This window comes from Denticeps clupeoides, chromosome 2 (assembly GCF_900700375.1).
Source record: "Denticeps clupeoides chromosome 2, fDenClu1.1, whole genome shotgun sequence".
Classification (NCBI taxonomy): Eukaryota; Metazoa; Chordata; class Actinopteri; order Clupeiformes; family Denticipitidae; genus Denticeps; species Denticeps clupeoides.
This window is the reverse complement of record NC_041708.1, coordinates 28,645,034-28,667,182: the sequence shown is the minus strand read 5'-3', so window position 1 is coordinate 28,667,182 and position 22,149 is coordinate 28,645,034. Positions and strand designations below refer to the sequence as shown.

The 22,149-nt window shown below is 43.6% G+C and overlaps 2 protein-coding genes across 6 annotated transcripts; one reads left to right on the top strand and one right to left on the bottom strand.

The window, feature by feature from the left end:
• Nucleotides 1-3,968: 3,968 nt before the first annotated feature.
• cfap44 (cilia and flagella associated protein 44) lies at nucleotides 3,969-18,045 on the bottom strand. 2 transcript variants are annotated; one of them, XM_028970773.1, is made up of 34 exons: nucleotides 17,962-18,045; nucleotides 17,399-17,515; nucleotides 17,138-17,300; nucleotides 16,791-16,953; nucleotides 16,558-16,660; nucleotides 15,920-16,136; nucleotides 15,714-15,828; nucleotides 15,458-15,622; nucleotides 15,206-15,361; nucleotides 15,062-15,109; nucleotides 14,867-14,966; nucleotides 14,629-14,723; nucleotides 14,338-14,547; nucleotides 14,143-14,253; nucleotides 13,863-14,021; nucleotides 13,570-13,785; nucleotides 13,313-13,452; nucleotides 12,969-13,233; nucleotides 12,834-12,889; nucleotides 12,587-12,749; nucleotides 11,917-12,047; nucleotides 11,617-11,810; nucleotides 11,295-11,451; nucleotides 10,808-10,985; nucleotides 10,130-10,591; nucleotides 9,601-9,804; nucleotides 9,311-9,503; nucleotides 9,115-9,222; nucleotides 8,294-8,424; nucleotides 8,049-8,165; nucleotides 7,761-7,962; nucleotides 7,056-7,219; nucleotides 6,798-6,932; nucleotides 3,969-6,623 (listed from the first exon to the last, which is right to left on the bottom strand). In XM_028970773.1, the coding sequence occupies exons 1-34, from the start codon at nucleotides 17,984-17,986 to the stop codon at nucleotides 6,384-6,386; spliced, it is 5,403 nt and encodes a 1,800-aa protein (XP_028826606.1). In that variant the 5' UTR covers nucleotides 17,987-18,045; the 3' UTR covers nucleotides 3,969-6,383. The 2 variants fall into 2 exon arrangements, 1 of the variants encoding a protein (XP_028826606.1); XR_003748947.1 differs by lacking the exons at nucleotides 3,969-6,623; nucleotides 6,798-6,932; nucleotides 7,056-7,219; nucleotides 8,294-8,424 and having other exon boundaries at nucleotides 7,827-7,962.
• Nucleotides 18,046-18,090: 45 nt separating this feature from the next.
• On the top strand, nucleotides 18,091-21,976 carry LOC114784448 (uncharacterized). 4 transcript variants are annotated; one of them, XM_028969861.1, is made up of 10 exons: nucleotides 18,118-18,199; nucleotides 18,284-18,315; nucleotides 18,402-18,453; nucleotides 18,543-18,594; nucleotides 18,985-19,281; nucleotides 19,394-19,414; nucleotides 19,734-19,985; nucleotides 20,064-20,204; nucleotides 20,302-20,538; nucleotides 20,612-21,976. In XM_028969861.1, exons 4-10 carry the CDS (start codon nucleotides 18,561-18,563, stop codon nucleotides 21,874-21,876), a joined length of 2,247 nt encoding a protein of 748 aa, XP_028825694.1. In that variant the 5' UTR covers nucleotides 18,118-18,199; nucleotides 18,284-18,315; nucleotides 18,402-18,453; nucleotides 18,543-18,560; the 3' UTR covers nucleotides 21,877-21,976. The 4 variants fall into 4 exon arrangements, with proteins under 4 accessions (XP_028825696.1, XP_028825693.1, XP_028825694.1 ...); XM_028969863.1 differs by lacking the exons at nucleotides 18,284-18,315; nucleotides 18,402-18,453 and having other exon boundaries at nucleotides 18,091-18,199; nucleotides 19,734-19,849; nucleotides 19,913-19,985; XM_028969860.1 differs by lacking the exons at nucleotides 18,284-18,315; nucleotides 18,402-18,453 and having other exon boundaries at nucleotides 18,091-18,199.
• Nucleotides 21,977-22,149: the final 173 nt, after the last annotated feature.

Here is a 22,149-nt window from a genome sequence, read left to right as displayed (position 1 = left end):
GTTTACAAAACCCGCTGCTCCTCTATGGAGCCAATTTAATGAGTTCAATTTTAAAATTTTCCATTAGAGCAGCAGAGGAGGGGGAAAAGTTTTTTTTGGCATAAAGCAAAAACACACTCACTCTGTTGTTCATACAAACACACACACACACACACACACACACTCTCTCTCTCTCTCTCTCTCTCTCTTTCTCTCTCACACACAGACACATGCACATGACCCCCCGCCCCAAAGCTATTGAGGGAGGGTCGACAGTCCTTAAGAAAATATTCCCCAAAGCACTAATTAGAAAAACGATGGCGCTCATTAATAGTCAGACCCCCCCCCCATCATTCACCCACCCCCTCCATCAGCAGTCATGGAAAAAAAACACATCCAACTCCCTGGCCCGGGCAAAAAAAAAAAACTCTTGGCACAGAAAAAGAGAGCGTTCCAATGGCTGGCCTGGGTCAGAACCCTATTTACCTACCGCAGTACTGTTCTCCTCTCCACTCCGGCTTGGCCCTGCTTCCCCCGCCCCTCGGCGCCGTAGTAACCCGAACCCCCCCGGCCCAGGAGCAGCACATGTTCCTGGTTAAGAGGCTCCGGGCTCCAACTGAAACCCAATCTTTCCTGGAGCTATTGCTCTCATTTCTCAGACTTCATTAAAATACGAGAAGAGAAAAGGCTGGAGCTGTTTTTCTTTTCTTTGTGCCTCTCTCTCTCTGGGCCTGATAAAGTTACATTAGAAGAAGAAGAAAAAAAAAAAGGGAGAAATAGAAGAAGAAAGAGGCCCGGCTGCCAGATTCTTGCGGGCTGTTTTATTTTCTTTCTGTTCTGTGCCTGGAACCATCTGAGAAAAACAGAAGGAAACAATGGCTGTCACATGTGCTCGCCTCATCACGGAGACGCCAGGGCGAGGGATTAATAAAGCCGCTCTCGCGCTTTTGTGGCGTCTCCAAAATCTGTTTGTAGAGACTTCCGCCTCACACCGATGCCCATAGCCCAACTGCATATTACTGTGCCACGCAGGCCCTCATTAAATGTATATATAGTCATACCAGTTTTCTCTCTCTCCTTCGCTCAAACACACACACTCACACACAAATGCAGAAGTACAAATAGATTTTTGTCTTCTTGGGTGGACATTCAATTGATTTGGAGCCAACATGGCCTCAAAATAGGCCGTCTGGAGGTCCAGCATGGCCGCCGCCAGGAAACTGTAACATACTGTCAGCATGGTGGACCTGTGCGACTGCAACGGCACTTCAGCAGAGCCAAGATGGCCGCTCTGATTAAAAGGGTTTCTCTGTAACTATCACTGTCTTTCGCTCCTTTGCGCAAGCACCACTGACCAGCACAGGGTCTTGCTCGGGGTGGCAGCGCGACTGTGACGCTGGAGGCTCGTTATGGGAGTGGTGTGTTTTTCTGTGCTGTTGTTGGTGTGTTGGGGCGGGAGGCGGGGGGGGGGGGGGGGGGGGGGGGGTGTCTGGGAGAGGGAAAAGTGTGATTCCAGATGTGCTTTTACTGCTCTGGCAGGGGTGACAGGCTGTAAAAGCACTTTCGACTGGAGCCTGGAGAGGAGGGGGCTAAGTGATGGACATCTTTGGGGTTTGTATATGTGTGTGTGTGTGTGTGTGTGTGTGTGTGTAGGTAAGTGTAGTGGAGGCCAAAATGACTTTTCCTGGCATGAACACTTCACTTTATTGGCTCAGGTGTACACTCCGTCTGGAACCATGAAAGAGCAGTGTGTGTGTGTGTGTGTGTGTGTGTGTGTGTGTGCACATGCGTGTACATGCATGCGGGTATGAGTGCATGTGCTGATGTATGTGTGTATGCATATGTATGACCCTGAACATGGCACCTTGATATCTGTGTGTGTGTGTGCATATTCATGCACAAAAGCATGAGTTTGTGTTCTGGCATGTGCATGACAGAGGTTACGGGATTGATTGACTACGTGCATCTGGACCTGTACGATTAAAAGTGTGTGTGTGTGTGAAAAGACTCATACATCATAGCGAGCTTGGTTGTGTGTTGCAGATGTGTGTGTAAGCACGGCAGGGTTTGTTAGTCACGCTTGTTAAAATTAGATCGTTTTACTGGCGCGGCCTTCAAAGCTGAGCATGCCGTTTCATCTCACGCGTACCTGCTCCGCATCACACTGCAAGGAGGAGGATGATGTAGAAAAACATGCCACATCACACACCCCATTCTCCAATATTCTCTCTCTCTCTCACACACACACACACACACACGCATGCAACAGGATTGATTTGGACCTGTCCCGCTCTCTTCTTCCCTCCATTCTCCCCCTATAGCTGAGGGTGCAGGGAACTGGGTTTTGTGGGATATCAGAAGCAGATGTGAACTGCTGGTCGGGCCACCGTGACCCAGTGTGTGACCCGGTCCCTGGCCCTGCAGACAGGAAAGCCCACAATCGACTTCAGCTGTGACCCGCCTCCCACAGACTCATTAAGATAAACTGTTTTTAAAGCGAAAGCAGCTTTCACTGCCATTAAAACCAACAGCCTCGAGCTCAGAGAGAGAAATCATGTAAAGAAGGAAAAAAAAAGCTGAATGACATGCACAGATGAGAAAAGCTTCAAGAAAAATGGGGTGGAAAGAAAAGTCAGCAGATAAAGAAATGCATGACGCAGGTGACAGAGAAGGATTGTGAAAGAGAAAATGAACGGAGAGGGAGCACGTAGCGTTGCAAGAAATCTACTGCTTTTTGACAGGCCACCCTACCCACAATGCACCGTGGGCTGGCACAACTTGAAGTCAGTCTCTACAGAGGCGTAGAACTGGCCAGGCTCACAGTTACCTCAAGTGTTTAAACATTCACAGAGCAGCTCGCGGCCATTTTTCATATTAATGAAAGCAGCATGGAGCCGCTTGCTTGGAAATCACAGCATAAATAAAAGCAAACAGGCATTACCAGGCAGATATTTTCTTTTTTTTGTGTGTTCATGAGGGTATATGTGTGTGTGTGTGCATGGGTAATCTCGCTGCAATTCATCTCCGCTCAGCATTTGCCAGCCTTTCTCGTCAAACTACTTCCTCTCTTTCATTTGCCACACCGTTAATTTCTCCCTCTGCTCCCCCGGCCCCCTCTTTATTCATGGGCCTCTGATAGGTGCCCTTCTCCCCCCTTTTTATAGCAATGAGTATGTGTGATACCGTGTGTGAGAGCATTTTGAGACCAGTGTGTGCGAGTGTGTGTTTTTGTGATTGTGAGTAGGGGCTTATTTTTTTTCCCCTCTTCAGAGAGGAAGACCATGCTGAGACAGATTAATACTGAAAGCTCACAGGAGGGGGGTTCCTCCTTTCAGGTCTGACTGATGTCCATCCCAAATTGATTTATGGAAATGGCCCTTAATCAATTATGTGTAGCAGAAGAGAGAAAGGGAGGAAGAATGTAGGGAAGAGGGGAAAGACAGTGCACGCTGGGGTGAAATAAAGCCGGGAGGTGAAGATGAAATGGGAGCAGGAGGTGTTGGTATGGTGTTCTGCTGGTATGCGGAGCTGCGTGGCGCAGGCTTCTTCTGTATGAGTGTTCGTAACATGATGAACCTGCTGCTGTTTTGGTGTTACACACTGCTTGTCAACATTATGGGTCTGTTAGATGAGTGAGGTCTGCTTCACTTGCATGGTTGTGAGTCGGTGCACTGTGTGATTTTTAATAGAAGAAACCTCTCTACCCATTTACTTAATTAAGATGGTAGAGAGAGGCATAGAGTGTGAAATGCTGTCATCAAAGCAAAAGGTGACACTTAGAAGAGAGAGAAACATATTTGATTTAGCACATAACCTCACATGCATTACAGTCAGAAGAAGAAAGACCAATAGATGAGAATGTGTGTTAAAAAAAAACATAAAATATTGATTTCTTGGTTTGAAAGACATCTTACATTTTATTATAAAGCAATGACATTTTATTACTGCAATAACTCCATGGTATAAAGACATGAAGTTTTTTGGCTGGACCCATGAGTATTAATGACAAATATGGCAAAAACATGTGCAGAGTAGTGATTCTGTGAAATAAGCCTGAAGCTATTAATTTTATGACATGATTCATGTTCAATCAAAATAAAATCTAGAGATAAGCGATCTTTACTGTTTTACTACCGCTGGACCAAGCGCGCACTGTCAAATAAAGTGGAGAGGCTAAGACTTCTTCTAATAAAGACACAGGTTCAGACCCTACATGATATATGTATTTTAAAATAAATATGAACTTGTGTACTGTTCTGGAGGATTACTATCTGTAACAGTGTGTGATGCTGTGTCAGTTCTGGCAGATGGAGGTGAATTGGGTTGGAGCTGCAGCGGTTTTGTAAGTGTGTGTGTGTGTGTGTGTTGGGGGGCTCTATGCAGTGTGGTGGAGTAGTTTAAAAGCTCTTCTCAAGCGGGCTCCATTGTGTGCCAGACAGGGGTGGGGGTTCACGCTGGGAGCTCGTTTCTCCAGGCTGTCAGAACTCAATCTGGGACTCAGCCGGAACTAATCAACCCCAATAGGCCTGCCCATTACCCAGAGTGCACTGCAGCACGGGCAGGGCTGTGGGAACAGAGAGCTGAACCCCCTTTCCTGCATTCCCCCTACATATGCAAGCATGTAAGCTTCCACACACATATGCAGAAACACACACACACACACACACACACACACACACACACACGTCTACACCTCCTCCTGCTCACACCGCACACACAACTCTTCCAATGTTTCACACTGCAGTAATAATAAACACTTGCAATAATATTTTCACAGCAAGCAACAGCCTGCTTCAGATCACAGCATAGCACAGCTGCAGAATACACACACACACACATACACACTTATATGTAAATGGACAAATGCATATTCAACAAACTTCTTTACAGCAACTTGTTAAATTAAGGACACATTTAACTCCTTATTTTATTAACAGTATAAAGATAATCATACACAAAAATATAAACAGATTATTCTGTTTGATGAATACCTGATTCTATAGTATTTGCTTTGGATTATATGGATTATCAACTCACCACCTCCCTTCAAACAAACACAAATAAACTTGAACTTGACATACAATTTCAATGTCTTTTGCAAGATAATCATTATTCTAAAATTACAAAATCCAAAAAACACAGACTTCATGCCCGTAAAGCACAGTTGCTTCATTCTGACACTGCTGCCCCCTGGTGGAAATAAACAGAAACAACAGCAAACAAACATCTATATAGACACACACACACACACACACACACACTGTGGTGTGCATAATACAACTAGCAAACTGCAGCCTGCACTGACCACTGAGAGTTTCACACCACAGCCCCCCAGCCATTGTCTGAACACTATTGTGTCGACCAGACAAGTGAGGGAGTGAGAGAGTGAGTGTGTGTCTGACAGTGTCTGATAGACCTGAGTGTGCTTCAGTCATTTTGAGGGTGTGGACGTGGCCTGCACGCCCTTCATTAAGGTGAAGTGGGAGCAGATTTCCGTATGTTAAGAAGAGCAAGGCGTGAGCCACCTTCCAGTACTCTCTCATTATGAGCTCATTATATGTGTGTGTGTGTGTGTGTGTGTGTGTGTGTGAGTATGAGATAACAATAGTGGGTTATTTTTTGTATCCGTGAGTTCCTGGAGTCATAAATCAAAACTAAACAAGACAAGACTGTGAAAATATGTGTGTGGGATAACTTATGCCCAGTATTGTTTGTGTATGAGGACATCAATACATAGATAAAACTAAAGTTCTGCATGTATGTATAATGCAAAATGTTATAATGTGTGTATTTATGTGTATGTCAAGGTTTGCGTGTATGAGTGTGGAGGAGGGAGGTTAGCTCCATTGACTCCAGATTGGGACAAATAAAGGGGCACATGGGAACGGGCTCTTGGACCAGTGTGTGGGGGGGTTAGCATTGAGAGCCACTGGGGTGGGGTTAATCCCCATTCAAGATGTCCTCAAACCCACCACTCTGCACACAAAGGGCCCCACCCCTCGCACCCCGGCTCTCTGTGATGACCCCTCACCCTGGCGTTCTGCAGGGCTATTTCCAGCCACTTTATGAGAGCACACAGTTATTATGTGCAATATTTACTCCTTTTGATATTCCTGCCGGCCATTGTGCCGGGGAGAAAAAAACTCAAGTGCTCCCCTCCTAACGTTCAGCCTGCAGCACCCCCTCTCCGCAATCCCTCTTCAGGCCACGTTGGACATCTAGAGTCCATTAACACACACCTTTGAAGTGACCATCACAATACATTCATGCAATTAAATACATTAGCGCTGCTTGAAAGGAGTGTGTTGATAAAAGAATACAATTAATTAAATGAATAAACACCTACAATAATATATAATATATGTTGATAGTATAATATAGTAATCTGTATGTGGTGGGTGGCATCAGTAATCTGTGCTCTTCCTGCATGAAGGATGCCCTTTGCCCAGTTTGTGTGGGTGGTTTGAGCTGGTTCGTGGGGACAGGAGTGTGTTGGGTGGCGGCTGAATGTGGACACCCTTGTGGGCAAACAATCGGATCTCTTCCCTGAGAGCACGAGCTTCCTGAGCCTGAGTCTTCACCAGCTCTTTCAACCGCTGCAGCTCCTCATCATCCCCACACCGCTGGCCCTGGATCCGAGTTCCCTGGGGCATTAACACAGACTCACATATTTATTCATACACATACACACACAAACACATGCATGTAAAACACACATACAATATGCTGCTATATACTGTATTTACTTAAAATGTTAACTTGATATTGGTGGTCTAAGGTCAAGGTCATAGTGAATAACACAGTCTTCAAAATGGTACCATTTTCCTCTGATTTCGGTCAAGTTTGTCCTCCAACACCCTTTGTTCGGTCAGCAGATCATTGACAAGCCACAGTCTCTCTGTGTGCTGCTGCGTCACCTCTAACACAGCCTTACGTGCCTTGGTCACCTTCATCTGTCACACAAGCAAACACGTCGTACATTCATAATATACACAATATAGCACAACTCATGTAATTTACTCATGTAAATGCTTTGATTCTGTGTTTGTGTGATGGGACAAAAGACACTCACTCACCTCCCAGGCTGTGAGGTCTTGAATGTGTGCTCTCTCTTGGATTAGGGTCTCTTGTCTCCTTTCCTCTTCCAATGTGCTGCTCCCAGAGAGTGTCAACAGAGCTTCCAGATCCACCAGCTTTCCAAACTTCATCATCATCAACTGATCACAGTGGGTATCCAGCTCTGAACACACACAAACCATGCAATCTGGTCCAAACTCACACATTTTTGGAAATGATGGTGGGGGAAACAAAAACAAACAACAAAAAAACCCCAAAACAATTATATATATATATATATACACACACACACACACACACACACACACACACTACCAGTAGAAAGTTTGGATGCACCTGCTCATTTATTTTTAAAGTGAAAGTGAAGTGATTTTGAAACACTGCAGCACAGCACACAGTGACAATAAAACGTGTCCTCTGCTTAGACAACAGGGATGTTTCCAACAGTCCTGACGGTTAATGAGACACCTATGAAGCAACTTTTGATGATGACAATAGTGCATAAAACAGTCATGAAGGTAAAAAGAATAAACCGATTCATCAAACATACATCACTTTCTCCTGATACAAATATGACTAAATATGTTTCTTGCATTTCGATTCTTCAAAATGGCTCCATCTTAGTCTCCATAACTGCAACAGGTGCAACCAAACCTTTCACTGGTGTACATCATATTCAAGTTCAGGTACACCCCAACACCCACCCTGTATCTTGGCCTCCATGTCCTTGTGTTCATGGGTCAGAGTGATATGTCTCTGCTTGGCCTGTCTGTACAGATCCCTCTGTTCACTAGACTCCAGCACAAGCTCTTCAATACGCTTCTGCAGGGAGCTCAGCACAGATGCATTCAGTACCAGCGCAGCACTCAGATTACTCTGTAACACTCCGCTACTCACAAGCTGTATCTGAAGAGACAGAGTAAAACCACAGACTTCAGTCTAGACATGTATCTTACAGTCCCTTACAACCTGTTCCACACAGAGACACACACCTGATGCAGTCTCAAGGGCACGACCATGTCCAGCTCGTTGAGTTTTTGCTGCTTCTCCCTGTTGAAGAGCTCAAGGTCGCCCTCTGCTGCCTTCAGGCTGCTCTGCAGCACTTTGTCCTGAGAGAAATCAACCACACTGATTCTTTTACCTTCAGTAACAACAAGATTAACTAAGCCATAAAAAACATCAGAAAAAAAAATAGTGGTGAACCAAATTATGAAATTGTATGACAGCGCTGAGGTACTTTTTTTGTCAGGGAGTCGCACTCTTTCTTCAGATTCTCAGCACTCTTCTTTTCCTCAGCAAGCTGGTCCTCTATATCTAGATGCCGCTCACGCAGCTGCACTGCATTCTCAAAAAGCTCCGGGTCACAGTCTAAAAGATATTAGTAAGAACTTTAAACAAAGCCACATGCACCACTGACCAAATCATATGGTTTAAAGCACAAAAATACATGATATGATAGGTGCCCAGGTCTGTTTAACCTCCTGTCATCATGTCTGGATTCACTCACTTTCCAAACCCTTGTTCCTTGTTTCCAAAACCTTGTCTATTTGTAAACTGTTTGAAAACAGTGAATTTCTGGGATGAATAAAGTATCTGTCTATCTGTCTATCTAGTCCTGTTGTGGCTGCTGGAGCCAATCCTGGGACACTGGGCACAACGTGACACACACACACACACACACACACACTCACACATATGGCCAATACAGAGTTGCCAATTTCTGTAAAAAAAAAAATATATATATATATATATATATATATATATATATTTTCTCTGTAATAACCTCTGAATGGTGTGAAGAAACCAGAGAATGCAGAGAAAACCTGTGGCAACACAGGGAGAGCATGCATCATACAGTATATTACTGTCTCAGAATATAGATGCCGTTCCCACAGAATTTGCTGATAAGTCAAAAAAAGGTTTTCATGTTTCTATAGACATAATGTGAAAAATTCATCTTTAGGATTGCTTTAGTTTTCTAGAGGATTAAAAGCTTAAAAAAGTCGAGAAAAAAAAGACATTATAATGCACAACAGTTATTGTATTTGGGTTACTCACTTGGAGGACACACACTCATGTCCAGAGCAGCTTCACTCTGTGAGTCTTCCTCATCCTCACCCTCATCCCAGCTTGAGTCTTCATCTGAGTCTTCATTACTATCTTGCCCTTTTGTCAAATGAAACAGTTGACACTGAGTTTTATGACACCACACACACACAAACACACACACACACTCATTCCACATAGCTCTTGCCAGCGTCTGCAGTTTTCTCTTTCTTTGCACGTGTAATCTTCTTCTTGAAGACTTTATTGAGGAAGTCAGCAAACTTGTTGTTTTCTCCAAGTGATGCATGGAATGCTGAGACGATGGCTTTCTCTTTCTCCTGCAGCTTAGCAATGTCACTCCGCTTCAGCTCCAGCTGCTGCTTACAGTTTTGCAGCTTCGACTGTGGACAAACAGTTACAATAATGGTCTTGAAATCAAAATTCTTTGAGGGCATGTCAAGCACGGCCAGAAACACATTCACAAACCAACCAACACACCCTGATATCGGTCTGCTCCTGCAGACGTGAGCTGAGTCTCTCTTGCAATGTGTTCTCTCTCTTCTCAAAGTCCTTGAGCAGCAGCCACTCCTGGAACAGAGTGATGTGTCTCAGGTCTGCCAGCTTCATCTGCACATCCAGCCACAGCTTGTCGTGGCGCAGCAGACACAGCTCTGCATCGAAATAGCACACGGCTTCTTCCATCTGCAGACAGAGAGAGAGGGGGACACAGTGTTCCAAAAAGTGGAGAACATGGGGTTTAAAAAAACAGAAGCACAGGCAGCTTGGACTATTATTCAATAATTGACCGTTTCTTCTAATTGAAATGTTGATGTCAATTTTAAAGTTGAATGAGCGCAACTGAATTATTTGTATCTGGTCTGTTCAAATCAGCCATACAAGACAGAAATAAAGCTTTTTTATTTTACCACAGCTAGTTTCTTTCTAGTATGGATATCTGCAATGTGCAAGTATGAACTTGAAACTGGGTGCTTACATGCTATGGACGCACTGTGAGCACTGTGTGTACCTGTTTAATCAGGGTGTCCTGTAGGTGCAGTGCTTTGATCTCTTCAACCCGTCTCATCTCTTCCTCCAGCTCACTGTTGGCCTGCTCAGTGTCTGTATGTGTGCTGGGGCTGGGTGTGAGTGTGGGTGTAGGGGTGTAAGGTTGTGTCTCCTCTTCTCCCCAGAGTTCATCCAGGAGATCCTTGGCCCATTTATCTTCTTCCTGTCCCCTGACCTGGGTTCTAATGGCTTTCAGTGCTCCATAGCGTTGCAGGGTGGAGCGATTGTAGCGCAGCTTCCTCTCTGGCATCTCCTCTGGTAGCAGGGCAGGTAAGGTGGGGAGAAGGCAGCGCTGGTGTGGAGCCAGGTGCTCCTGGACTTCCTGAAGCCTCTGGAGCTGAGAATGAAGCTCAGACAGCACCAAGACTTTACTGTCCCTCAAAGTCAGAACCCGAGTGTTCATCTCTAGCTTCTGCATATAGATCTACACACACACAAACACACACAGATGTCATTTATAATGGAGAAAAAGGTCATTTGTGAAATATGTACAAAATATGTATGAACAAGTTTAAATACATGCATACTACACAAATATCATGACCTTGGGCTTTTGAAGATATATTTTGGGATGTGGGGTTTAATATAAATAAATAGTGAAATAGCATTAAAAGGCATTTAAAGCAGGACATGGTTTAACCTTTTCCTCCAGTGTGGACAGCTGCACTTTCTTCTTCTCTGCATTCATCCGTAAGTGTTCCGGCACTGTGAAGTCTTTTGCTGTCTTCAGCTTAAAGTCGCCCATGTTTTCAGTAGCCAGGTGGATGGCTTGAACATCTTCTGGGTCTTCGTAGTTTAGATTTGGCTTTGAGTTGTAGCTAAACAGAGTAAAATAAGCAGTGAGACAAAAAAACCTTATGTCATTGAACATGTATATCCTCCATTTACTGCTTACTGGCAGAACATGTACAACAGTTCACAGCAGTTGAAAAGATTCATCAAAAGCTAAATGTAAAAATAAATTATTTTTACATTTTGCTTTTGTAAATTTTTTATTAAGTGTATTATATATATATGTGTGTGTGTGTGCGTGGGTGTGTGTGGGTGGGTTATTATACACACACACACATACACACTCTTAAGTATAATTTTACACATTCATGCAAAAATATGCACAGGATACCAACAGATCAGCCCATTCCTTCTTCCTCTTCTGTATCTTGGCCCTAGCTTTCTCTGCTTTCTCGGCAGCCCTGCGGTGTTTCTCTGCTTGTCGTCCAGCCAACTTACTCATCCCTGGCTGGGCCACACAAGGCTGTAGCATGGCCAAGTCTGGTGAGTCCCCTAGATAAAAGTATGGAACAATTACAGGTACAGTATGGACCCTAAACAAACCAAAATTAAGGTGTTACCTCCACTCATGAGAACACAATTCCATGTTTTCAATGAGGCTAATCCATTACAAGAATCAAACATACACGTTTGCATTAAGCGTCTCTCTAGCAATACCTTTGAGGCTAACAGGATCTGCCTTATTTCGGTGGTGCTGCTGTGGCTCAGCATGTCCCAGTTCGTCCACCTGCCCATGTTGCCTCTTCTGCTGTAATCTGTGTGAGTGATCCAGCAAGCGATAGGTGGAGATCCTATTCTGGTTCTTGAATGCTGTTACGGTTACTGGCTCTGATACCAAAAAATCCCAGAAACTACAAAAAGACAACAGAAAAGACATATGAGACACCCGACAGTCAATTTTTATTACTTCATTCATCAGCAGAATTATGCCCTATCTCTGTGTTGTTGTGTGAATACCGCTGCTGTAGTTTCTTAAGGCCAATGCGGTGCTTCTCCTCTACCCATGCCAGCTCTCTCCTGACCTCTTTAATACGTTGGGCTGTCTGTCTCTCTGCCTCTTCATGAAACCTATGGTCCAGAACCAGTTCCTGAGGCCAGACACAAAGAAAAAATTACATAAACACACAGCCACAAAAATACACTCCTGACCTCTAAACTGATGAAATGAAACAGGCCATTACAACTGCTTAAAAAAAAAACTTATCTTAAATTGCTGTCAAACTGAATAACATTTATTCCCATATTCCAAGAAATTACACAAACTAGACTGTGTGTAGTGGCTACAAATGTAAACAGTGTTCATGATCTCAAGGGCAATCCTCTTGGGATCATGAACACTGTTTACATTTGTAGCCAGCATTAGGGGGTGAGAGTGAAGAGGATGTGTGAACAATGGTGTTCAAAACCTTAATTTCTTTGCCAGGTCACAGACAATTCATCAGCTGTTATGGTGCCCAAGTATCACTCAATAAACAAAAGAATCCGCTAAACCCCTTTATCTATGTCATGGAGGCTGGGGCCTGAAGTGTAAGTTATAAGACTGAGATTCACAAAAAACTTCAATGGCTTGTTTCATGTCAGTTATAGCGAAGAAGGTTGTAGGGTGGTGTGGGAGTGTGTGCATTACTGAAGGGTGCAGTTTGGCATGCGGGGGCAGACTTTCATTCTTTTCCAGCAGTAGTTGGAAGTGTCCGCGCAGTGTTGCCAGCCTCCTGCGCCTCCCTGCCTTCCTTTGCTCTGCCTCGCGCAGTGCACGGTCTTGTTCCAATTTCTGCTTTGCCATCTCTATGCTACACAAATACACAGACACCATTATTCTTGGTCTCTTGGCTTGCAAATAATTAGTAGTTAGTAGTTCTATGGCTTCAACTCACCTGTACCCACTAGGGTCCTCTATATCCTGAGCAACTTTCTCCAATTCAGTCCTATCCTGATAGCAGTAGAGGGAGACTTGGGATGAATATCCAACATAGTTCATGTGTAGGAGTGTCTGTGAGCCAGTGACTAACCCGTAGAGATGGGACTTTGGCCCTGTTGAGCTCATTCACCCCTGTGTGTAGGGTGAATGAGAAAATGTTCCCATCCTGCCCTGCAGTCAGGACAAACTGATCATCAAAACTCCAGCGCACTTGCTGCACGTGTCCATACTGGTTGTCATGGACACTGAGAGCCCAGTAATCCTGCATGGATGTGAGATCTTGATCGTTAAGCTCCAGTGGATAGGCCCTGATACCACCTGACCACATGCCACACAACATCAACTGCCGACTGGAGCTATGAGACACAGAAATATAAGCACACTGTGAAATGTCATCCACACCCAGATATAAACATTTACACAGATGTTACATACTTAAAGCCGATGGTGCAAATGGGGTCATCTGCACCCTGTATGGGAAGAAAAGCAAATGGATGGTCTTTTCTTTTCAGTGGATCCTCTGACTGCTGCTTGGAGAACTCACAGTGATACAGAAATCCTGAATCATAGCCTCCCTGAGACACAGAGAGACAGAGAAAGAGAGAGAAAATGATGTGTATGCATCCAGTATAATCTGAATCTTTCACTGAAAATCAAGCAATTTGGTTGTGAGAGAATTTGAGTTTTTGTACCATAGATAACCAGAAACATCCAGGCTGGGAGTAGAAACCACAGAATAGTGGACTTGGTGGGTCTGGATTATAGAGAGGTGGCAGCTCTTCCTTATCTTCCTCCTCCTCTTCCTCCTGTAACTCCAAAGGAACTTTGCCAAGGTCCTTCAGTTTCTTCAGTTGTTCCTCCCTCTTCTTCTCCTTACAAGCCTGCCTCCGTGCTACCTCTGCATCTCGCTGTGGACAGAAAAAAAAAAAAACAGCATTAACTGGATGTTACAAAAGCAGAAAAAGTTGCAGACTTACTCCTTTACCTTAATTTGGGACTTTATACTGCTGAAGCGGTAGTAGCGAGTGGGTAGTCCCTGTAGACGGTAGGTGCTTCCTGTGTCCTGCCTATGTTGTTCAAGGTCTGGAGCTGGAACCTCCAGCACATGCCCAGTCTCACACATGATCAACAGAGTGCTTTGTTCCTGCACACATATTTGATGTATTATTTCCTCAGATACACTTTGATCAATGGATGCATGTAATTTTTTATTATCTATGTCACAACGTGAAGGTGCGGTATCCACAGGTGCTGTATCCACTTACATGTGATTGAGGAGACCATTCCAGCCCACACACACATCCTGGTACAGTTATAAAGCCTATGGGCTCATAACATTCCCCGACAGAGAAGAAAAACACAGTACAGTCTGCACTCTGAGAAAGGAGAAAAAGTAATTATAGATTATATTTCTATATAAGTACAGACACACATACACACAATCTGTTGCCAGTGTGTACCCCAGAAGCCATTATGTTGCCATTGCGCTCAAATGCAATGGCTGTCACTTGTCCATTGTGTGGTTTGAAGGCCTGTTTGAGGTGAAGCTCTGTAGCTGTGCTGTCACTGTGACCGGCAACCACACGTACACCATTAGGGTTACAGATCTCCAGCAGACGGACCACACCATCCTCAAATCCAACAGCTACCAGGCCCTCACTGTTCTTCACCTAGACACACACAGACAATGCATTTAAGTAAAGACCAAAGATTTTGCAGAGCCTTACACATAACAGATACACTTCAGATACCATATGTGGGGCCCATCTCAGTGTTGTTCCTCCCTGTTTGTAGGAGGCCTTTGTGAGCTCCTTCTTGGCCACAAAGTCAAATATTCGAACAGTTCCTGAGCATAAAGGAATAGACAAAATATGTGTGAGATGAATAATTTTACTACAACTATTACTACTAATAATAATTTTTGTTATATAAATAACGAAAAAAATATTTGCACTATTTATGTTCACTGTTGGTGTGTCAGTTCCTTACGGTCTAGGGCAGTAGTTGCCATCAGGTGACTGCTCCCGGACACATCCATTCCCTGGATTGCACCAGCATGGAAGTTAAATAGGCATTCTGGATCATGGGTCTACTCAACATATAACACAGACATTGTTGATGCATGATGTGCAAGAACACAAGTCAACTGAGTTCTGACGCTATGCTGTTCACACCGAGACTCACAATATTGGTAAACGACAGGTCCAGTTTCCAAATGCCACCATTGGAATCCTGAAAATACATTGCAGAGACAAGCTTACAGTATAACTGCAAGTCACAATCATGCAACAGTTTCAGTGAAAAGCTCTGCAATATCTGGGTTCTTACCTGAGCAAACCATATGGAAGACTCCGGCACAGGACTCTTTACCACAGAGACCAGAGAGACATTACGTCCAATAACTACCCTGTTCATTGGCTCCATCTCAAAAAGTCCACTATCATCTTTACAGTCGGCTGTGTCGATAGTCTCAAAGTCCCAGCTCTGTATATAGATTATGACCAAACTTCATTAGGCTTCCATGCGTAGGTAGAGTTTCAGGCAACCCAAGCATGATGGGACAGTAAAGCTGTGACTCACCATGACTGCCCCATCAGCACCAATGGTCAGGAGCTCACCCTCATCCAAGGCAAATTGTTTGATGGTGCCGGTATGGCAGGTTTTGCCCCCTTTCAGACAAATCTCAACTTTTATCAAACCTCCATCCCACAACAACATGTTTCCCCACTCTGAGCCTGACACCACCTGTTTTAAAGAGAAAGACCACCCTAATCACCACAACATAAAAAAAAATCATATGTTTTCAATAGGAAAATAATGCTAAAAAAAATAGAACCTTGCCATATGGCAGCTCCACATAACCCTCAATATCTGTAAGTGTAGTCTTCCCAAACCTTCCCAGCTCACCCTGCAGTTTAAGACCTGTAAATGTGCTGGCCATCTTCCAGAACCTACAAAAGGAAATCAAGCCAACAAAAGAGTCTGATTAGTTTCCAAACTTAGCAAAAGAAACCTGCATGGGCTTCCCTGTATGTAACTCACTTGATGTGTCCTGATCCTGACGTAGTGAGTTGGCCAGAGTCGTATGGCGAGAAGGTGACTCTGTAGATGTCCTGGGAGTAGGCCTTACAACTCAAAATCACCTGTTCCTTTCTCCACTTCCACAACGTCAGCATGAAGTCTGGTGCACTGCCCACACTGGCAAGCAGGTTGCCCTCAATGTTAAAATCCAAACAACTGTATGCCTCTGCAGTGCCCCCTATTGATGAGAGTGATTATGATCGTAAGAGCTGGTCTGATGTTGAATTCAAAACTATATACTATGAGGGTTTTAGTTATGAATTGCAACCAATATTTCACTGTGAAAATGAATGCCTGAATGTAAATATTAGACTAAAACTACACTTTGTATCTTCTCAAAACTAATTTATGTAGCTGTGTTTTAGAAAGTAATAGGCTTATTATTACAAATCTGCATAATTATTGATGGGTAATATAATACGTTTCAAAATATTTTGTAAAGTTTATATATATAATTTAATGCTTCTAGCTATATTTTCTAGACTTAATTTAAGACCCTGCCCCCTCTGTGTGTGCCTACTGCCACTAGTTATGAATTGCAACCAATATTTCACTGTGAAAATTATTGTTTTTTGTTATTGTGATACACAAAGCCATACCTCTTAGAACACGGTAGGGCTTTAAGGTAGGATACTCATACACAATGATTTTGGGCTGACTGCCTTTCTCTGCCACTGCCAAATAGTGCTTGCTGGGGTGTACCTTAAAAAAAAAGTCTATATTATATGCAAATTTTCAGCAACTGTTCAAATGTAGACAATATTTCAATTGTTCAAAAGTGTGCACATGCCCTGCCTTTAAATATGACACAAAAACTAGTGTGATTGTGTACCATGATTGCTCCAATGCCACCGTTACTGCATGACTGAATGTAGCGCTGCTCCTTGCTGTGGATATTCAGAAGGACAAGAAAATTTCCAGCTCCGAAAGCCAGCATGTGCTCATCTAGCACCTGCAGGTTAGCTCTGTGTCTGCAGTCATAACCAAACGAATGCCTGTACTACAGTTTAGGATGCACACTGATACACTGTTCACCGCTTAATTAGGCATGCATATAACCTGAAGAAGAAATTCCAGAACAACAGGAATTGAATATGTATTATTGAATACTATAACATTTCATGTCAAGAGAAATATCACAGACATGATCATGCTCATGTAATGCTCAAACAAGGATACGAAAAGTGCAGCAGGTTTTCTGGGATGTTAGAGCTTGGTGTTGTAAAAGGCCTAGAACAGATCTCCTCATAGTTATAGTACATATCTTTGGAGATCTTATTGGCCTCCTTCTTCTCCTCTTCTTCATCATCATTTCCGTCTGATTCCTTCACCTCAAAGATCCCTGGATCAAAATTGAAAGTATACAGTAGGTTTCAATCACAAATCAAATCTGCAAGGATGTTAAATATCTTCTAATAAAGTGTTGGATACGTCCGGTACCTTCAGCTTGTTCTGCTTGTTTAGTTCCTGTAGGTTCAGGAGAGCCCTCTCCCATCAGGGAGTTGGGCCCATCATTTGCTATTTGCTGTGATCCCTGTTCCTCAAGCAGGTTATCATCTGTAATAATACATATAATAAACTAACATTTAAGAGCAGTGATTGTGGACCAAAAAAACAAGTAAGCATTAAGCCTGAATGTAAATATTAGACTAAAACTACACTTTGAATCTTCTCAAAACTACTTTATGTAGCTGTGTTTTAGAAAGAAATTGGCTTATTATTACAATAATCTGCAGAATTATTGATGGGTAATATAATACGTTTCTAAATATTTTGTAAAGTTTATATATGCTAATTTAATGCTTCTAGCTGTATTTTCTAGACTTAATTTAAGACCCTGCCCCCTCTGTGTGTGCCTACTGCCACTCATTTTAGAGGCAGCTAGCCCAGAGGCTATCTAAGTATCTCACGCAACAGAGGGCAAAGTAGCGAACAAGTTACAACAGCGAACTAAACAACAGCGCCTTCCACATTTTCACTCGTAATTCGTGCACAAACTTCACCTGTCTCTACTTCCGCACGGTCCATCTTCGTTTGGGGGCTGTTGCTCGGTAACAGAGGGACAGGAACTCCCCACAGATATAGAGACTCCCTATGGGAAGTGACGGGCGCGGTGCATGTTGGTATTTGTAGTTCCACGCCGGCATGCTGAGCGATGAGTAAGGCTGAACGGAGGGCGTCGCGGAATCAGAAAGTCAATCGATCAAAATTCTAAGTGATCGTACCGAAGGCGATGCTCAGGTAATCAGGGAAAGGCCCAATTTTGGATTCAACCATGTTCTATAAGGCGGGTAATTTATTTGCGTCTGGATTTTTTTTTGTAAGGAACGTTTTCTTTAAACCAGGAAGTAAAAGAGGTAATGGCTTAAGACTAAATAGTTTGTTTTGTTGACAACACATATGGAACAGATGTTATGGTGACCGTGCCCATTGTTGTTTAAAGTGCAACATCTGTGCTCATCAAAATAGATGTTCAAGTTTTAAAGTAAATTATGGTAAGTTTGGTCTAACCACTCCCTGAGCTCAGCTTGCAAAGGCTTACAATCATTTTTTACACAAATAAATATTTTGTTTAATTCCACAGGTATGACTGTTAATCTTAATGGAATCATCACACTCTAACTCAAGACATACAGGTAAGTTGTTATTTCCTCAATTACTGTACACCATTGAAAATATGATTGCAAGCAAATGTGTTGTGTAAACAGGTAAACCACAGTGCAATGGACTCAAATGTACATTATATTGTACCAATGCACAATATGGAAACTATGGAAATGTGATATATCTAAAACTGCGTAGGTTGGAAAGAAATAATTACAATATATAATACTTTTGGATTTATTTTTATTTTTTTCACGTTGAACAATAAATTTAACGTATGAAATCCCAGGCATGAAGGCTGGAAAAATTTAAGGGTCTTTTAAGGGAATTTGTGTCAGTGATTCTAATCATTACATCTATTAAGATTTAAACATATTTTTGAGAGTGACTATTACTGAAACTTTGCTCTTTTGTGATCACAGAGGGTGCAGGAGACAGGCAGACTGTTAAGGCCCATCTGCTGGAGTCCAGGAGCCTCTTGGTGGAGTCTTTGTATAACCTAGCTCCTCTGCTGGACTGTGCTGTGGCTGATGGCCTGCTGACCCAAGACAACTATTATGATGTGAAGGCAGAGAAAACGCCTCCTAAAATGGCTCGCAAGTTGCTGGAGGTGGTGAACTGTCAGATGGATGAAAACCAGGCCACCCGTTTTCTGGAGTGCCTAAGAAGATGCGAACAGCACTACCCGCGCCTGCGCAGCTGGCTAAACCACCACACAGGTCAGCAGAATTTGTAGCACCATTTCTGTGTCTCTGGAAATGATCAATACTGTAACATTGTACAGCGTACATGCACTGCTGATACATTCTTTTTCTGATCTTGCCAATACAGAGAGCCTGCAAGGACCCACAGGTATGTCTTGATTATATGATTAAAATTTGTAATAACATACAGCGTATCTCAATGGGCCTTGATAATTTGGTCTTTACAGTTGACACATCCACACTTTGACCCTTTCTTATTTGGTTGATAGTAAACTGTGACTGTCTGCTATCACACTGTATTTAAGAAAATATACATAGATGCATTATACATAATAGACTATGTAGGTTTGGCTTTATGCTGGTGAAAAAACATTCTCAAAACTACAACCACTACATTATTGCACACTTAATGCTCATTTAATGGTCATTTAGTTCACTGTCATGTGCTGGCCTTTTTTATTGCACAGAGCATCGTCTCCAGGCTCAGTTCCGTGTTCTGTGCGCCCGTCTTGGCTGTGGGACACTTCCCATTTCTCTGGCACTCTTCTCTGCTGGCATTGTGACACAGTTTGAGCTGGAACAGGTTCAAGCAGCAGCAATATCTCTCCAGCAAGCACAGAAACTGTTACAAATTTGTCTGTCCAAGGGGGACGGTGCATGCAAAGCCTTCTACAAAGCTTTGGAGGATGAGGATCAGTATCTTGCAGAAGAGCTCAGCAGTAAGAGAAACAACTTTTGCATAATCAATAACAATTTAATAATAGCTGTTATTCTAAAATATACTAAATGTATTTCAGGCACATCCCATCCGGATAGTATCTGTGGCCAATCAGTGCAATGTGAACACGATGCCAGTCATTGTCCAGTGGCTGTAGAGGAGACCAGAGACAGTTTTGATGCCAATATGCCTCACTCAGGTGATCTCAAACCAGACTCAGGTGAATTCAGGATTCAGTTTAAACAGGTTTGTGCTATGTCTGCTGAGCACATTCATTTAACCCCTTTAACCCCTCATGTCTTCTACTCTATGCTCAGATGTGTTACGTCAAGTCATGGAAAGGCTGGGTGTAGTCTCTGAGGACATGGCCAAGCTGAACTGCTGCCAGTTGGGTGTCGTCCTAGGTCTTCCTCGCTGGTCAGTCAGGGGGTGTTTGTTGGAGGAGGAAGGAATCGGCGATGAAGCCCAGTTAGTGGCCTTAGTGACCTTCTACCTTAAGAAGACCCAGGATGCCTCACGCTTGCTCAGCAGGGTGATGGAGTGCAACTTAGAGAGTATGTATGTCCGTATGTCCTCACACACACAGTGACAAAGATTCTTATTTTAAGACATTTTCTCTGCCCTTAGGGGTCCAGCTGTCTAGAAGGGGTTGCCTGCTGCTAAAGTTGCTGGGGGAAGCAAATGCTATTATTCATACTAGGAGCCATCATGATGCACTGTGGGCAATCTTCAGCTTCCTCATGTGGGACTGCGTGGCTGACATTGAGGAGATCCCAGGGTCTGAGCCAGGCCAAAGTGCAATAGGACATGTTCAGCGGTTGCGTGGGAATGATAGGGTGGACACCACACTTTTGGAGGAACTGGAGGAGTGTTGGATCGATGGTGGCGTTGATAGCCTCGAGCAGAGCATACGAGTGCTAGCACAGATCTTGCGAGACCTTCATCCTCTGCAGGAGAACCTTCACCTTTCTCCTAATATGGAAGGAATGTACTTGTGTCACCCAGGTCGGATTCAAAGGGTTACATGCTTTCAGGGGCTGCCTGCACGCATTATTCGGAAAGCTTTAGGAGGCAGTGGGGTTCTAAATGGTGCAGAACACTGTGATGCTGACTCACTGTCCAGCCAGTATAGAGATCTCTGCCTTCAGATGGCAAAGCTGCTGGATCGTGTCTGTTCTTTTGGAAGTAGTGCTGACCTTCAAAATGAAGATGAGGAAACCATTATCCAATACATACGCTCTACCCTAACTAAGTCAGCATTCAGACCTGAAGCTTTTGATGCTGGAGTGAAGCATCGCTTGCTGGGCATGCTGGAATATAGCCCTGCAGAACTGGCCATAAGCTCAGTGATGGAGCTCCACCAGGAGACCCTCTCAGAACTGGAGCGCTACCTGTGTCCCGGGGAACAGCACAGCTTCCAGTTTGTTGTGGATTGCGTGCACATGCTTGGCTCAGCCCAGCTACAGTTTGCAGCACGGACAAGGGGTCCAGTTGCTATCGACAACGGCATGGAGGAAACCTACAACTTTGTTACGTCTGAGGCAACCTCCTTCCTAATAAAGCTGCACTGCTGCGGCTATAAGAAGGGACAACGGTTTGAGGTGTCTGACCCACAATGTGTTTGTCTGTCTCAGCTGGATGGAGCAGGGCTGGACGAAGTGCTGACTGTTAGGGGGCAGGTCCTAGCACAGGAGGGAGGCACAGTGTGGGTAAGAGATGGGGGCCTTGGCTGGAAAGAGAAACTGCGACAGGTGGCACAAAAACACTCTGGACACCTAAGAGAGGAGCGCTGCTGCTTTAAAGTAATTTCCACCAAGTCAGAATGTGAGGTCAAGTTCATTTTCCGAAACAAAATATGGGCCACTGCAATGGCTGACTGTGAGGTTTTATGAGTCTGTATTTAGGTCAAAAGATGGAAAAATAAATAAATAAAAGGCAAAGTGTTACACAATGGTTCCTGTTTAATGGGGAATAAAGTACTACATCCAGTTACCTTGGCATATTTCTTGCTTTCTTTGTGATTCCTGAAGAATGTCTCAGCATTTCCTCTGTATGTGAAGAGACTTGCCACATAAGAGGAAGGTTTGGCAACTCCATTACCATGACCCTTTACCATTTTACTATGTCTGAATAGTGTAATAAAAAAAATGTATAATTTTATGTCA